The 16,271-nt window shown below is 35.4% G+C and overlaps 3 protein-coding genes across 3 annotated transcripts; 2 read left to right on the top strand and 1 right to left on the bottom strand.

The window, feature by feature from the left end:
• Positions 1–154: 154 nt before the first annotated feature.
• Positions 155–4,034, bottom strand: LOC132902753 (carboxypeptidase B-like). Its single transcript, XM_060948985.1, has 8 exons — positions 3,905–4,034; positions 3,118–3,306; positions 2,565–2,698; positions 2,105–2,265; positions 1,606–1,731; positions 1,104–1,212; positions 768–914; positions 155–433 (listed from the first exon to the last, which is right to left on the bottom strand). The coding sequence occupies exons 2-8, from the start codon at positions 3,272–3,274 to the stop codon at positions 155–157; spliced, it is 1,113 nt and encodes a 370-aa protein (XP_060804968.1). The 5' UTR covers positions 3,275–3,306; positions 3,905–4,034.
• A 3,094-nt stretch (positions 4,035–7,128) lies between these two features.
• Positions 7,129–10,688, top strand: LOC132902752 (carboxypeptidase B-like). Its single transcript, XM_060948984.1, has 6 exons — positions 7,129–7,254; positions 7,559–7,719; positions 8,063–8,188; positions 8,513–8,609; positions 9,511–9,657; positions 10,419–10,688. Exons 1-6 carry the CDS (start codon positions 7,129–7,131, stop codon positions 10,686–10,688), a joined length of 927 nt encoding a protein of 308 aa, XP_060804967.1.
• On the top strand, positions 10,627–15,205 carry LOC106134279 (carboxypeptidase B-like). Its single transcript, XM_013334281.2, has 8 exons — positions 10,627–10,701; positions 11,885–12,091; positions 12,521–12,654; positions 13,185–13,345; positions 13,768–13,890; positions 14,158–14,263; positions 14,450–14,596; positions 14,930–15,205. Exons 1-8 carry the CDS (start codon positions 10,698–10,700, stop codon positions 15,203–15,205), a joined length of 1,158 nt encoding a protein of 385 aa, XP_013189735.2. The 5' UTR covers positions 10,627–10,697.
• The last annotated feature ends 1,066 nt before the right edge of the window (positions 15,206–16,271 follow it).

Below are 16,271 nucleotides of genomic sequence, written 5' to 3'. Positions count from 1 at the left end.
ATGTAGTTAGTTTTGTATAAATTTTATTGCGACTATACAAGCAATCGTGGTATCGTTTTTGTACATAGTAATTTGCGTGTGAAATAAAAGTTTAATTCACATAATTCATAATATTTTTATTTTTCACAAGACTTACACACTGATACTTGAAAAATCATCTATTCTTTTTGGCAAAAACGGTACAGTTTAAACATTTCTTTTTATCTACGTACTCGGCTAACGCTATGACAGCATTCAGAGCTTCCTTACAGCAATCCGTGATTTCGTTCTTTGGCAGTGTGAATCTGTATTCTTTGCTTCTCAGCTCGACGAGGTAAGAGAAGGGAATGTGCGCAGTGCCATAGCTCCAGTCTATGCTCGTGCCGCAAGCGTAGTACATGAGATCTTTGAAGTTCCCCACTTTGTACATACGACCGGTTGTGTCGTATATAGCCTGAAAATATATGATACTATATGATCATTGCTATGCAACTTTGTCTTTCATCTTCATAATATATATGCCGTATTTATAATCAAATCATAATCTGAGAAAGGCTATAAATTCCACTTCTGCGGAGCCGTAAGCCTATGCCATAATACAAATAAATACGGAATATAAAGAAGTAAACAAAGAAGTTAAGAGTCGTATCGTGTAAAAACCTAACTAACTCATTCCAGGACCGTAGTCATAGGCGCGCCTCAGGCTCCTCTTGAGAGAGGATAGGGTGCAACTGGGACTTACGCCAGGTGAATGCTTAATACAAATTAATGTTAACTAACAAATGTACCTTAGCCATAATAGTTCCACCTTCGAGAAGACTGACGTAATCTGGACAAGGGTCCGCGGTATAGCACCAGGGGAATGATATCACTTCACTGCAAGAGTGGAACGTCAAAAAGATCTTGAACGGAGTCCCTGAATACAAAAGTAAATCCTGTAAAAGGTTTGTATCTTTACTCCAAATTGCTACTAGGAGACAGAAACTCTTTCAATATTATTTGGACTATAATTTTAGGTTTTTTGCTAATTATTAATTTGTTTTAAGACCTCGAACATATTTTATCATTTCTTAACTAAAATGCAAGAATATTCATAAAATTAGATGCAATAAAGACCTTATTACCTTTACTGCGCATGTTTCTGGCTCAGAAAATGGTTCAGGGCCACGATAATTTAAGTGGTTTGGATCGTTTGACGAAGCTTCGGAAGTGGTTCCTCTTCCCCAATAGTAACTGAAATTAAACCAATAAAGTCGTCATAGTCCTGACTTTTGTTCTGTGTAAGCGGGAGTCTAAAAACATACAATTTTAATGAAGAAATTTAAATCATATTCTGATAGAATAAATTTAGACCGAATTTCGAATGTCCTGAAAAAGGGAGATGTTAGGAGTTCCCGTAATCGTCGAATATATATGAAAACAGTTATGAGTGTGGAGGAAGCGGGAGAGGTCTGTAAGGATCGTAGCAAGTGCAAATCCATTGTCTCTGCCTACCCCAATGGAAAACAGGCGTGATGTGATGTGTAAATATGTAGAATAAAAATAAATTATTTCAATGATTATAACGAAATTCTTCACAGAGCGATGCTATGAAATAAACAGTTAATGAGGAAGATAAAGACGAACCCAAAATTTCTGTTCAGGTCCACTCCTGTCACGGTGCTACCGGTTCGAGCTCTGTTCTTCCTCCACATCCGCTCCAAGTTGTGTGTGTGATGATATCCATCAGGATTTACTATTGGGACCAAATACCTGAAGTAACAACCAACTAAAAAGCACTTATCAAAGATTATCGTTACTTATATCGATAATCTAGACTAAGGAGAGTGAAATCTACTACTTTTGCTTGCTTTCATACACACAATAACGTCTTTGTCACGGAACAAAGGGTTGGGTTCAACAGATCCAAGAGTCTTGAAAAGAATTACTTAAATTTAATACCTATTTTGGTTCTTTAAGTCATTTTCTACGAATATTCTTTCTTTGGTAATTTTATTTTCGGAAGGAAAGAGAAACATACCATTATATTTTACAATTTCCATCCTCAAAATCCCTGCATACTTCTTGGGCTTCATTCAGTCTAAATTTACTTCTTATCGAAAACAAGACATCAATTAGTACTAACCAATCTTTGTTAGTTATGCTAGCTGGTAACTCATTGAAATTTGTGGCTAAATAATCGGCGATATAAGTGACCACAGATGTGCTTATCCATTCCCTCGCGTGGATGGCTCCGTCTAACCAAACGCCTGTGTTTTTTGCATCGCTGTTTGATATCTTTAACATCTAAAGATATAATAAATAAACATCTAAAGATATTATAAAATAAAGATAAATTATTAAAATCATAATAAATTGAATCCAAGCATTTATTTCTGAGAAATATAATGAGGACATGCTTTAAACAGCATGTACCTAAAACGGATTTCGGCCTTTTTATAGTCGTCCGGTTGCCTGACATACAAACATACGTATTATAACATCCATGCATACATCTTTCGCTACAGCGGTCTGTTCATTGGAGTACTTACTCTTGGGACTTTTAAATGGTAGGAACCACACGACGCAAAAAGTTATCGTCTAACCTTAATTTCTCTGCCCTCCACTGAGTTTCCAATAGATGTGACAGTGCATATTGAAGGATAGGCAATTTCTAAACTGTCCAAAAAATTGTAAATGATATTTAAAGGATAATAATCATTCCAGTCCATACACCGTTCTGAAAAAGGGACAATAATAATAAAAGTAAGACAAGATTCTTAATGCTATGTTGTAAAAGTAACTCTTAAACTCTTCCGTTACTGAGTGAACAAGAGACAGACATGCCAGAAAAGTAATTATTTGTTTGCTATTTTCTAAAAGTTAAGTTAAGAATGCTATTAGAATTAAATTAAGTTATTGTACCTTAAAGGCTCTATAATATTTTTAATATATAAAAGTCATGTAGTGAAAAGCTTAAAATTTCGCACGTTTCTTGAGTGTAGCGGAGCACAAAGAAGATTTCCCGAATTTCCAACATTCATAATTCATCTCATTTTCAGCTCAATAATAGAGAGTCACGTAAATCACTTATATACGATAAAAACACGAGCAACTCACTCGCGACACTGCCGGCAAATTTTCTCAACTCACTTTTGCCGACCGATCCCTTAGTCGGCATCACGAACGTGGGGCTCTTGGCTCGGGAGGGACTAACGCTCCCGGCATCAGTCGCCGTGACAACAAACTGTATGTCCCTCTCTCTCAGGAGTTTCTCCAGCAGCGTGAGCCTTTGACACGCCACCATCACGTCCATGTTGTTCTCATGTTCTTTGTAGATGTTTATGGCTGGAATTTTAACATTAACTTAACACTCCCGTGAGTTCCCTGTGGCTCTTTCTACCCCGTGGTAGATAGAGCCATCAATTTCGAAAAGACTGCGGATGACCACGTTCAGCTAATGACTTGACAACCACTCAAAAATTTGTAGGAAAATGTCGGATATGGGCAGATTAAAACCGGTTAAGGAAATCTTTTGAGGAATAATAAACTACTCTTTCATTTTTGCATGTTCCCGTTAAAGCTTCTGCTACTTAGCTTCAGGTCCTAGGACCTCTCCACTTTCTCGTTCTTCATTCATGGTTCTTAAATATACGCTGTTGTATGTGCATTGGCTCGCATATCAATCAAGCAGCCAGGAAATGTTCTCTCTTCCCCTTGGTAGAGTTTTAACTCCACAGTTCATTTGGTACATGGTTTTTTGAATAATATAAGCCTATATGTTATCTCATGTACGCATTAATTTAACTTGATAAAAACTAAGATTGAATTAGAGTACCATATGAATGAAATATATAATAGCTCTAATATCAATTCATTTGCTCCAGGGCTGGGACCCCAGACGCTAATGCCAGTTCTCTTCAAAAATCATCAGTACATAGCTTACCGCCTTTGTTGTCCAAATTCCTTAAAAATATTCTTTGTCCTTCTTTTATACATTTCACGTCCCATATTTGATATCTTACGTCTGTAGGTGCCACTTTGAATAACTTTACTATAAATTTATATGTAATTAATTTAGTATTTTTTATAAAATATTACATTAGAATTTAGACATATTACTGTCATCACAAAATCAATACTTGACAGTAAAAGTGACAAGATGTTCTTGTCGTTTACAAATCTAAATAATTTTATAAACAGTTTTACATACAAATAATATTTCTGCAATAATTAACCCTTTGTCATAGGCGCATATCTTTAACAGCCTGTTTTCTTGCGTTTTAATTAAGTTCATTAAAATTTTGTGGTTCAAGGAGCAACGCGGGCTATGAAAATTTAGTAAGAAATTAAAGGAAACACTGTACTAATATTAACATCGACAAGACCGCCTTTGCAATTAATTATTCCCGTGTATTCTTCTTTTCTCTCGTATTTAGGTGCTTGCTCTTGTCGGTGTTAATAAACGGAGCGTTCTCTATTAAATTAATAGAGAACACACCGAATAATAACACAACACACAAATACACCGAGTAATATTCATGTAAATTAATGAAAGAAAAATGAGATTTTTCTAAAGTAAACTTCTATTGGGAAATAGCACTCTCATCGCAAGCGAACAATGGTAACGCAATCAAGAGGAGTCAAAGCGCCGGGTGCTAAGCACCGCTCCGCTCCGATAATTAGATGTAATCAGATATTTTCAGTAAACGCCTCACCGCGCCCCCCTCTTCTCGGCATGCACCTCCTTCTAATGAAACAACGGCGGTACTATTGAAAAAAACTCGACTCGAATTCACTTTTTAGATAAATAGTAAAAATTGATATAGTTTGCTCTTTTTTTATATCAGTTATATTATAATCTATGGTACTTATACCTACTAGAACAAAACTACAAAATCTTTTTCTATGACAGGCAGAAGATTCAAAGTCTTGAGTTTCCTTTTTTAATGAGCATTTTCCCTTGATCAACTTAAACTTTTTTACTAGCCAGGATTTTGCCTTTATTTTTTTTATATTATTATCTTTATTTAGTTTTCTCTATCAATTTATATTCGGCTTATTATTGTTATCAGCATCAATTCTTGCAAGTTTAAAAGAAAAACCGTAAAAAAAGTTGTACATTGTGCAACATGTGTAAGTACTTAAGTATTACATCGCAACCAGAATTTGATAATTTAGCTAAAAGTTTGCCAAAGAAAAAAAGCAAAATGACGAGAAAAATCCTCAACAGTGACAAGTAAAAAGTAAACATGTTATTTCACAAAAAATATTGGGGTCATAACAGCTTACCAAAACGAAAAAAAAAAACAATAAAAATACCCGCCATACATCTATTCGATATAAGTAGTTAGAAACATTGCTGCGCTTCCAAACAACATGCCCACGATTGCTGTGTCAATTAAAGAGTAAATAACAAAAAAAGAAGAACAGGAGCTTGTTTGTTATCTACAAATATATATATTACATACATACATAAAATCACGCCTCTTTCCCGGAGGGGTAGGCAGAGACTACCTCTTTCCACTTGCCACGATCTCTGCATACTTCCTTCGCTTCATCCACATTTATAACTCTCTTCATACAAGCTCGGCAGTTTCGGGTACTTATATATATTTTTTGGTTAAAAGTTATTTGTAAGTGAGAACGAGGTGAGAACCAATAATAGTAGCGTTCTGTCGGTGACCCGCTAACCAGCCACGGTCCCCACGCCGCCCAAGTGTCGCCGAGGCCCCGTCTTCTGCGCGTTTATCTTTTTAATTATTGCACTCCCCTATCTGACGGTTGTTACTTGCTTGTTAAGTTAAACCTGGATATTACTTTTTTCCATTGACAAATTCAATATTTTTGACAACTTTTCTACAAATTTTATTAATAATTAAAAAAGTATTATATATTCATTGTTTCCCTTACTAACCGACGCTTTCCGAAGACAAAAACTTTATTTTGTTATTTATTCAAATATCAATTAAATTCAATCAAACAATACTTTACATCATAATTTAAAATAACATTGCATTCCTTTTGAGCCTAATCTTTTTGCATTAAATTTGTGCATGTAAATCACAGATTTAAAAACATTACTTGAAGATCTAAATAATCTGTAAAAATGAATTTGAAAATGTCTTTTACATGTCAATTGTCAAAGAACAAAACAAATCATCATCATCACCGTCGTCAACCAATCATCTGAACCAAAAATGTATTAAAAAATATTTCTTATTTACATTACATATACAAACATTTGCTTAACAGTTGTTATTTGAATTATTAAAATTCCAGTCACTGCTGCTTCGAAAATGGATTAAATACACCAAATAGAGCCATATCCCACTTTACTTCAATATGGAGAAGTAACAAAAACAAATCAAGTACATTACATTTATTTAAAGTACTCCAATAACTGTAATTCTATATCGAAATAGATATAATAAAGAAACAAACGATGACTTCGTATACTAATACAAAACATAAAAGGCGAAGCATATTCAGCCCAATCACTGAAAATGCCAAAAACTCCCGTTACAATAATATTTTCCACACTGAAAAAGAAACTCATTGCGTTAGAGAAATAAGAAATCGAAATGAACCGAAACCAATAACTGGTCATGTTCACGGAGAGGAATGTTTGAAGAAGAATATGGTTCTTCGCACAGACAGCGAACAAGACACTAAGTTACAGAAAACTTCTGCCGAAACGCAAATTAAACAAGTCTATTTTAAAAATGGTTTGTAGCTTTGAGTTAAGCATCTTAGAGTTGCTAAGTAATGCAGGGTCTATCTATCACCTACGACATATTTGAAATCCGCGATTTCAAATATGTCGCTTTCATGATAATATTGAGTAGAGAAACTGAAGCGGATCCCGAAATGATCTTCCCTTCATGGGAAGATACAATGAGAATTAACGCCAGGTGGATTGTAATGACTAGGTGATGGACTACATCACGATCTTTTTGTGTCTGTCTGTGACTGTCCATAATATTCGAAGATTTTCGTAGTAGATTCGTAGTTCTGTCGAAATCGTGTTGCCGTCATTTAGCGATACGTTCTTTTTCTTATATTTATTACCAGATTTTCATTTAAAGTATCTAAAATTTATTATACCCGAGATTGACGAAGTCGTCTTTTCCGAACACTATTGTTACAGAAACCAATTCGCCTAGACGCATGAATTGGAACAATTACCATCGTCTGGATGTTATTCACTCATTGCTAGATGACCTGGAATACGACTACCCCTCCATTTGCACATCTGGTATCATTGGCAAGTCACTAGAAGGAAGAGATTTGAAGGTTTATGATGTTTTTGGAAGACAAGAAGACAATAATTTTGATTTAACAAATATTTTAACTATATGAGAAATTTAGTGATTCTGTTGTAAAGTGCCGGAAACCACACGGCATAACTATGTACTCTCCTCCTTCTTCTTAAATTAAAGAGCTAACTCTTGTCGGTGGAGTTAAGTAGAGCGACCTCCATTCATCGCTTTGTTATTTTTAATTGGTTCTTGGTATGATGACACCATTACTTTTAGCTTTACTCAATTAAAATATTTTATTGTTTTATTATATATTTACCTACTTATTACTATTACAGATACTAAAGATATCAAACAGTGATGCTAGCAACGCGTGTGTATGGATGGACGCCGGTATCCACGCCAGAGAATGGATCGCTCCGGCGGTCAACACGTATATTGCTGATCACATCGCGAGGAACTTCCATGAACTGCCTACAAGTGTCACGAATAAAGACTGGTGATTTAATTGTTTTCCTTCTAAGACCGACGAATGCAGACCTCCCCCAAGGATTCTGCCAGTGTTCGTTTCTTCTAAGATCCTTTAAAGATACATATTTCTTTCTATAAATTATAGTGTGTCAATGTTTATACCAAATGCTGTATCCATTGAATGAACTTTGTAGAATTTGACATGTTAAAATGAGTTAGAGGGTTCTACATAAATATAAGTAGTTCCTTTCGATAATAGACCGACCAACCAACACAATTTATGAAAGAAACGAATATAGTTCAAGGCAATCAAAGGCTACATTTGTAGACGAAGGGTTTACAAATAAAATGAAAACGTATCTTGATTCCAGGTATTTCCTCCCCGTAGTGAATCCAGATGGCTACGAGTATTCACACGTAAGAGATCGCATGTGGCGCAAAAACAGAGCATGGCACGGCGGGCAATGTGTCGGAGTCGACCTCAATAGGAATTTTAGGTGCTGTGCATCACTCTGTGTATATCACTCAAAATTCATCCTTTGACCTTTTTTCTAGATAGTTCCCGGTAACATCCGCACCATGACATCCGCGGAAACCTAACGATCATATTCTTAAGTACCATATTTCAAACTTTGAACCGCTAAAGATTTTTATTATAAAACTGCTTTATCAGACTCGTAGGCAATTGTAGCCAGTGCTACGAAACTGGAAAGTTCGTAGAGCTACGAATTACTTACTCGCTTTAAATCCATATTCCAACAGGATACAAATGATTTATTCTCCAAGTAAATAAGAGATCTTTACTTTTTATTTTATTACAGTTACGGCTATGGTGGCCCTGGGTCTTCAGATAACCCAAACCATGCATTTTTTAGGGGACCCGAACCTTTTTCGGAACCAGAATCCTGTGCCGTAAGAGTAAGTTTTCCATAAAAAGTATATCTACACTTTGCTACTCGTTACTACTACTTACAACTACGTTATAATTTTTGCTGTAAGTGAAATTATCACTGATTAAAGACTGTATGTTTAGAAAAAAAAAGTAAAGAGGCTATTACTCACCAGTTGAAATGTAGTAGAAAAAAATTATTTAAAACTGTAGTAAAAATGCCGCAGTGTAATTGTGCTTCAGACAGTGGTTCAGACACAAGTTTCCAACAAGCTGGTAAAATAAAGATATCTAACATACACAAAAAGTGAGTGGCCTGATTATATTAACCCACTGCTATTTAACATTAATGTGTAGTTAACTCCAAATTCGTGTCATCGGCGACGAACGCAGAGATTAAACTGCAAACAGGATTTAGTCGTAAATCAGTACGACTGTGGGTTTTATATCGTTCCGTTACATTTAATTAATGCATTATTTGTAATTGAAATTCTTGAAATATTTCAAATATTGGCACACATTTTCAGTCTGCGGAACTGTATGAATTAGTTTTATTCATTGTTAATGAAACAGGCCTCATAGTGTTTTATTGTACCTTGATTGATTGATATACATACCTACATATTATTATGTCTTTATCCCTTACAGGGCAACCAGAGCCCACAGTCTTGAAAATACTTATAGGCCACTTTCAGCTGAAATAGTGACAGATTACTGGCCCTACTAAAAGAAGCGTCATATCAAGTAGATATCAGAGCAAGTTTATTAGCCTTTCCCTAAATTGACTTTTACAATCTGCACGTTAAGAAAAGCAACACACACACACATAGTAGTAGTGTAGCAAATTAGTTTTTGATGTGAAATTTACCGAATAATTAATTCTTACCGACATGATAAAATTTCATCGTATCACAGCATTGTTTCTTTCAGGACATGTTGTCGAGCTCGGGTATTTCTTTTAAAGTGTACATAACCCTGCACAGCTATGGACAAGTGATTTTATTCCCGTTCGCCTTCACCGACAAACTGTGTCCCGATTACATAAGATTACTTGAAGGAGCCACTGTTATGTCTAAGGTATATACAATCGCGTCTTCATCCGTTACGGAATAGACATAGCCAACAGTCTTGTGAAGATTGAAAGGCCTTTTTCAGCCTTTAGATATAGATTAATCATGGAATTAAGAGTTAAAAAAATATTAAATTGTATGGCTAAATAAAGAATCCCAATGGCCACTGGACTTTACCAAGTTTATAAACTGTAGTGAAGCCATAAATGTTATGGTAATTTGCGTTTCTTCTTCTCTCGCTTCCTTATTATATTCACTGAAGAATTCTCAGTTATTTCTTGGAAGCTTACAATCCGATGAAACAGCACGACAGTCATATATTCATTTTGATAATTCATTTCAGTTCTCACATTATTGTTTTCATTATAATTTGCATTCAGTTGCACTAAGTGCATTCCGGACAAACCTCTGTGGTTTATGGTTTGCGTTGTAGATATAAATTGTTTGTGTTGATATGACAAAATAGTGATTGGTTTTAGTCGAGTGCCAACCTGTCATTAAACCTTCTGGGAAAATTTCTTTGATATGTCGACATTTACACAGTCAAATGAAGCGATGTTATTACTCCATCACTTCTTTGCCAAAATTATTAGAGGGACTCGTTCTACTAATAGTCTAGACAAGTTTGGGCTCCGTTTATACTTCCGAAAATCTATTATTATGTACAGTAAAGACACACACACGTGTGTGAGATATAATATATATATATACTCGTATATATATATATCCTCATGACCAATTATCTTATCAATCATATTCTATTCCAAGGCAATATACGACTGCAATGGTAACATATACAAAGTTGGTATATCCCGTGACGTCATGTACGGCGCTGCGGGAACCAGTAATGACTGGAGCTACGGAGCCGCGCATATTCCCTACTGCTACCTCATAGAACTAAGAAGCAAGGAACACAAATTCAGACTGCCCAAAGAAGAAATCGAAGAAACGGGTAACGAAATATTGAACTGCGTTAAAGCACTCATGGAGTTTTTAGACAATCGGCCACTTGAGAAAAAAGAACCTACTGAAATTTGAACATCCTTCATGGGTAAAATTTTTATCTTTATGATTTCTTTTTGTTTATAGTCTAAACAGGATGAATAGCTGGTAATGCGTGGTATTAAATATCAGGCAATAAAAGCTCGGGGTAAATTACACTAAACCTTCATGGCTTAACTTTTTATCTTTTTGACAAACGATTAACTTGTAAAATGACAATTTAAATGACATCGGTGTAATGGCTACAAAAATAATCAAAATTTAGGGTCTCTATAATGTAACAAACAGTATATTATTAAACAAACCGGGTAAACCTAATTTAAGCAAGTGATATTTATTTTTAAATGTTTCTCTATCCGTCAAGGTGGCACCTACAACCGAAAAACCTCAAGTATGGGAAGTTAAATTCAATAGGGAAGGGCAGAGGTATTTTATAAAAACTCTGGATACAATAGGCGGTATGTTTGTGAATAGTATTCTTATCTGCCACGAAATAATACTTAGGTATATCGGGCTATATTTACATTTTACGAATTATATTTTACGAGAAGCAAGTCTATATAACCATGGCGCGTGGTTCTGGCATTTTGTAAAAGAACCTCTCTATGTCTTTCCCTTGGAAGTCTTTATAACAACAACAATAAAATATTTACAAAAATAAATTGTTAATTCAAAAAACCCAAAGGGTTTCCACGAGGGAAGGTACACAGAATATTAATAGTATTATCCCTTACACAAAAATTGTTATTATGGCTACTTTGTTACCATTTGCTCTTTTATGGCGATGTTTGGAAATTAATATCTTCTTCCAAGCCAGGAGCTTTAGTCCCAGTTGTATCACCTCTCTAGAGAGGACACGGGGTATGCCTTTTACCTGGTATACCATGGATTGGGTAAGGCTGATTTTTACACGAAGCGACTCCCATCTGACCTCCGCAACCTTTGCTGGGGAACTTAACCCGTAGTTTAGCCATGGTTACACATCCAGTAGCCTGAATGAGCAGGTTTCTTCACGATGTTTGCCTTCACTGTAAGAGCTGTATATAAGAGAAATAAATATATACGGCAGTAATATTTTGTCATGTAGGTAGATTTCTTACATGGTCACTAAGAAAGACTATCTCGTCTCGCGGGAAAACTTTCGCGGCATTAATGCGAATTAATGCAGCGAATGTACTTTAGTTTCTCATTGAAATATTTTGTATTTTTCTAACGATATCTACATTTTCCAGCTATAAACATCTGGAAGGAGGAGCGCAGCACTATGGACATACTGGTGGAAAGCAGGAGGTCAGGTCAGGTCGCCGGAATGCTGCACGAGCGAGAGATCCCCTACTCGGTGGCTGTGGGAGACGTCAACATACTCCTGGAAAGGGAACAGGGTTGCAGCACTTCCAGACACTCGGCCAGGAGTCTTAAGAGAACTTCTGTTACTGCGCGTAAATATTATTTTATAAATTTTATGAACATTCTAAAAGAAAGTAGGAGGAAAGGGAAAATATATATATATACATAGTGACAGGTATAGGATATATATATATATATATATATATATATATATATATATATATATATATATATATATATATATATATATAAGTCATAAGTAATAATAATTTTTCCAAAAGTTATTATTACTTATGACTTTACTAACAACTCTCAGGTGAAATAAAATTAAATAATGATTATGAGAGTCACAAATTTTAAAGGATAATATAACTAATTGCCTGGTTAAAACTAAATGACTAAGCGATTTCGCATTACTGACTTAAATAGTAGAGTGGGGACAGTAATTTGTTCATTACTTGGCAAAACTATTTTGTTATCAGTTGACGTTATTGTGTACGCCAAAATGGGTTTGTTTATAGGTCGAGCTATGGATTGGAAGAATTATCATAGACTGGATGTTATATACGCGTTTTTGGATAGCCTTGTAGAAGAGTACCCATATTTGTGCACAGTAAGTGTAATTGGAAAATCAGCAGAAGGAAGAGACATTCGGGTAAGTTTAGTATCAGCGTTTAAAATTTAACAACAACAAGAGAAAATTTAATAAAGATGAAATTTTTTAGAGTCAATCAGAAAATTTTGTTAAGGAGTTTTTTTTTCTAGAGTGTATTGCCAGACTACCAAATGGGGGTCAAAGCCTTTTTTAAAATTATTCATTTGCATGCAAAAGTTGTGTAATAGTTTTCAGGCAGACGGTTTTATCAGATTAACATTCTGACGTTAACCTAAATTTAGGCTTAAACACTAATTAATATCATTGCCATAATCAAGTTAATATCATCATGTTCGCTGATTATGGAAATTAAAATCAAGACCTGGTTACCAATTTAGCATTTTTCTTAAGCGATGATATCTATTCAGCTATGTGTCACATCATGTACGAGTATAACTTAACGTAAAATTAGTTATTATCTTAGGTAAGACTAAAAGTCTCCATCTCGTCGACTCGACTCGTCGACGTAAAATTGTTACTTATGTGTCAAAAATTTCAAGTGACCTTAATCTGTTTTCTCTTTAATTTAGATGCTAAAAATATCGAACGGCAACGAAGACAACTCCGGCGTTTGGCTGGACGGCTCCATACACGCCAGGGAGTGGATCAGCGCCGCGGTGGTCACCTACATCGCGGACAGGGTCGTGCGCAACTTCAACGAGCAGCCCGACACTGTCACCAACAAGGACTGGTGGGTTTAGGAGTAAATGTGATAAATGGAATTATGTTGTCTCTATTTACCCTTCCAGGAAAGATTGTACGAGTATGTATGTTTGACCGTATGTAATTAAAATGTTTGCATGTAAGTAATTTGGCATTTATTAAATGGGTGAATTCGCGCGAGTACCTAATGCTCTAAATTTATTCTCTTAGTTGAAAATATATATAATTAAAAAGAAATACCTTTAAATATAATTCCAATACGTCGAGGGGTAGAATATGTGTGCACACAATATATTCCTAAATAATTAAGACAACAGGTAACCATATTAAAGGAATAAATTATTACGATTATAATAAGAAAGGGATGGCCGGGAATCACAAAACAATGAGTTGCTCGAATCTGAAACATCTTATTAATTACAATTTTTCCAAGTCCAAGTTTATTTCCAGGTTTATAGTCCCAGTCATGAACCCAGACGGCTACGAGTACACTCACACGCACGATCGCATGTGGCGCAAGAACAGAGCAAAGTATGGAGAGTGTGTTGGTGTAGATCTGAATAGGAATTTCAGGTGAATAATTATTATTGATCAATGCTAACTCACGAAATCTTTTACACAGAATAAATAAAAGATACAAATCACACAAATCGACCGCGACTCCAAATACCCAAATGGAATACTTAACTTATTTTAGTAAATATTCAAAGAACAAATATAGAATGACCTCTTGTGGTTGAATCCGTGACCTCAGTTCACGGACTAGAACAGTCATAGCAATTTGTTTGTATATCTTGTACAATTCATTTCAAACATTTTAAAACAAATTCTTCTTTACAGTTACGGTTGGGGAGAAAAGGGGGAAGAAGGTTCATCAGAAGATCCTGGAAATATTTTCTTTAGAGGACCTGAACCATTTTCGGAACCTGAGACAAGAGCAGTCAGGGTATGTACAAGTTCACAAACATCATACTACGAACATAGATTACCAAGATTCAACTGCTATAAATTTCACTTTTTGTACTATCTGTCTCTCTGTTTCACTGTACCTGCTAAGCCTAATCTGATTTTTTAATGAAATAACTATATTCAGTTAATCAAAGGTGTACAAAAAGTTATCAATCTTTTACAGAAAGCAATAGTGGACTCCGGAACAACTTTTAAGGTGTTCCTCTCGTTCCACAGCTACGGGGAAGTGATCATCTTCCCGTGGGGCTACACCGGGGATCCTTGTCCAGATTACGTGGAGTTGCTGGAAGGTGGCACTGCCATGGCTAAGGTCAGACATCAATTAATCCTCGATCTTTTGGTGATCCCGAGATGAACAATACTTCTGAGCCAGGGTTCGGCTACGTGGAGACTAGCGAGACTCAATCAATATGGCTTTTATTATACCACATTGTACATATAATCATTATATAATTTTCCCGTACCAAAACAACCCAGAAACCCACGATCTGGTCCAACCTCCTTCATTAACTTGCAGGAGACGCTGGATCCGACCAACCAACCAAATCAATGGAAATATTTGGGAGACATTTTGTTAAGCAGTTGATCTAATGCGACAATCTTCTTCTTCGTATGCTTTGATAATTCTAATTTCATCTTGCAGGCTATCTACGAAACCAACGGGCACACGTACAAAGTTGGCAGCACCAAGGATCTCATGTACTTCGCGGCTGGCACCAGCACCGACTGGAGTTACGCCGTCGCCAACATCCCCTACTCCTACATGGTCGAGCTCCGAGGGAAGAAACACCGGTTCCTACTCCCCAAGGACGAAATTCTATCGACTGCAGTCGAAGTGTTGAATGGAGTTCTAAGATTAATGGAATTTGTAGACAGAAGGTGCAGAGGGACGCAATCGAATTGCTCGTGTCCAAAATGACTAAGGATTTTAAGCAGTTTGAGGAGCTTTGTGTTGCCATGTGTAAAGATTATATCGCAATAGTGACTTTAGTAAATTTAATAACAATTGTTACGCTATATGATGTTTTACATGCAAAATATGTTAGCCGACTCTAGAACAATATGTACCATTTGTCGTTTCAGCTAATAAATTATGGTCATTTTGTACTATTTATATTATTATCAATACATCCAGACAAATCTTCAATATTCTTGTCAAGCACTTATATTGATTGCTCGAACTACTTATTATGAAAATTCATTAATTTATTATATAATTATTTAAACATGAGATTTTCTATTTGGTGTGATTGCACCATGTGATTGTTTTATTTAAATACAAAACACTTTTTACCTCGCACACGTTTTTCATTTAAGTATGCAAATAAAGGGAAATTACACAAGAACATTATTTAAACAAATGAGCCGCGGCAACTCGCCAAAACGTTGAATAAAATGTGTGTATATTAATTTGAAACCATCTAGTGTTTTCGCTATATTAATCGAATGGGTTTAATGTTTACTTCATATTGTGTTTACCTACATCGAATATTCATAATCCTGAAAATTATTCGTGTGGTCAACTCGAACGTTGTTTATCGGACCCTGTATTTTTTTTCAAATAAAGCCTTATAAGTTCTTAAAACATTGACACTTTACCTCACCTATTTGACCAGCATTGTAAGTATAAACCTGTGAACCTTTAAGACTCTGATAGAAGACGGTTGAATGTTGAATCGTAGAAATTAATGATGTTAAGGACAAGATAAGGCTCGTCTATTAATTTATACTTAAATGTCAACGATAAACAAAAAATTATTCATGAGTACCTTAAGAGTGCATGGAAGAAAATTACGATAAAATTCGATAACTTTATTTACACATTTGCATTATCTTATAATACAGTCAACAATTCTTTAAACATTACGATTTTGAGATCCACATTTATTTATCTAACGTAAAAACACCTATCGACAATTATATCTATTTACCGAATTCGTATTGAATCTAAAGCGTGATCCACTTAGCTCCTTAAATTAGCACGA

Source organism: Amyelois transitella, chromosome 17 (genome assembly GCF_032362555.1).
Source record: "Amyelois transitella isolate CPQ chromosome 17, ilAmyTran1.1, whole genome shotgun sequence".
Lineage (NCBI taxonomy): Eukaryota > Metazoa > Arthropoda > Insecta > Lepidoptera > Pyralidae > Amyelois > Amyelois transitella.
Note: the sequence above shows the minus strand (reverse complement) of the source record. Positions and strands in the feature narration are given on the sequence as shown.

Excerpts from the sequence above, each read along its gene's own strand:
- LOC132902753 (XM_060948985.1), bottom strand. The coding sequence starts at position 3,274 with ATGGACGTGATGGTGGCGTGTCAAAGGCTCACGCTGCTGGAGAAACTC. Across the intron at positions 2,266-2,564 it reads TGGAGGGCAGAGAAATTAAG|ATGTTAAAGATATCAAACAG; the intron begins GTTAGACGATAA and ends TTATATCTTTAG. Across the intron at positions 1,213-1,605 it reads GACCTGAACAGAAATTTTGG|TTACTATTGGGGAAGAGGAA; the intron begins GTTCGTCTTTAT and ends GTTTAATTTCAG.
- LOC132902752 (XM_060948984.1), top strand. The coding sequence starts at position 7,129 with ATGAATTGGAACAATTACCATCGTCTGGATGTTATTCACTCATTGCTA. Across the intron at positions 7,720-8,062 it reads AGTGTCACGAATAAAGACTG|GTATTTCCTCCCCGTAGTGA; the intron begins GTGATTTAATTG and ends TCTTGATTCCAG. Across the intron at positions 8,189-8,512 it reads GACCTCAATAGGAATTTTAG|TTACGGCTATGGTGGCCCTG; the intron begins GTGCTGTGCATC and ends ATTTTATTACAG.
- LOC106134279 (XM_013334281.2), top strand. Across the intron at positions 14,264-14,449 it reads CTGAGACAAGAGCAGTCAGG|AAAGCAATAGTGGACTCCGG; the intron begins GTATGTACAAGT and ends AATCTTTTACAG. Across the intron at positions 14,597-14,929 it reads GTGGCACTGCCATGGCTAAG|GCTATCTACGAAACCAACGG; the intron begins GTCAGACATCAA and ends TTCATCTTGCAG.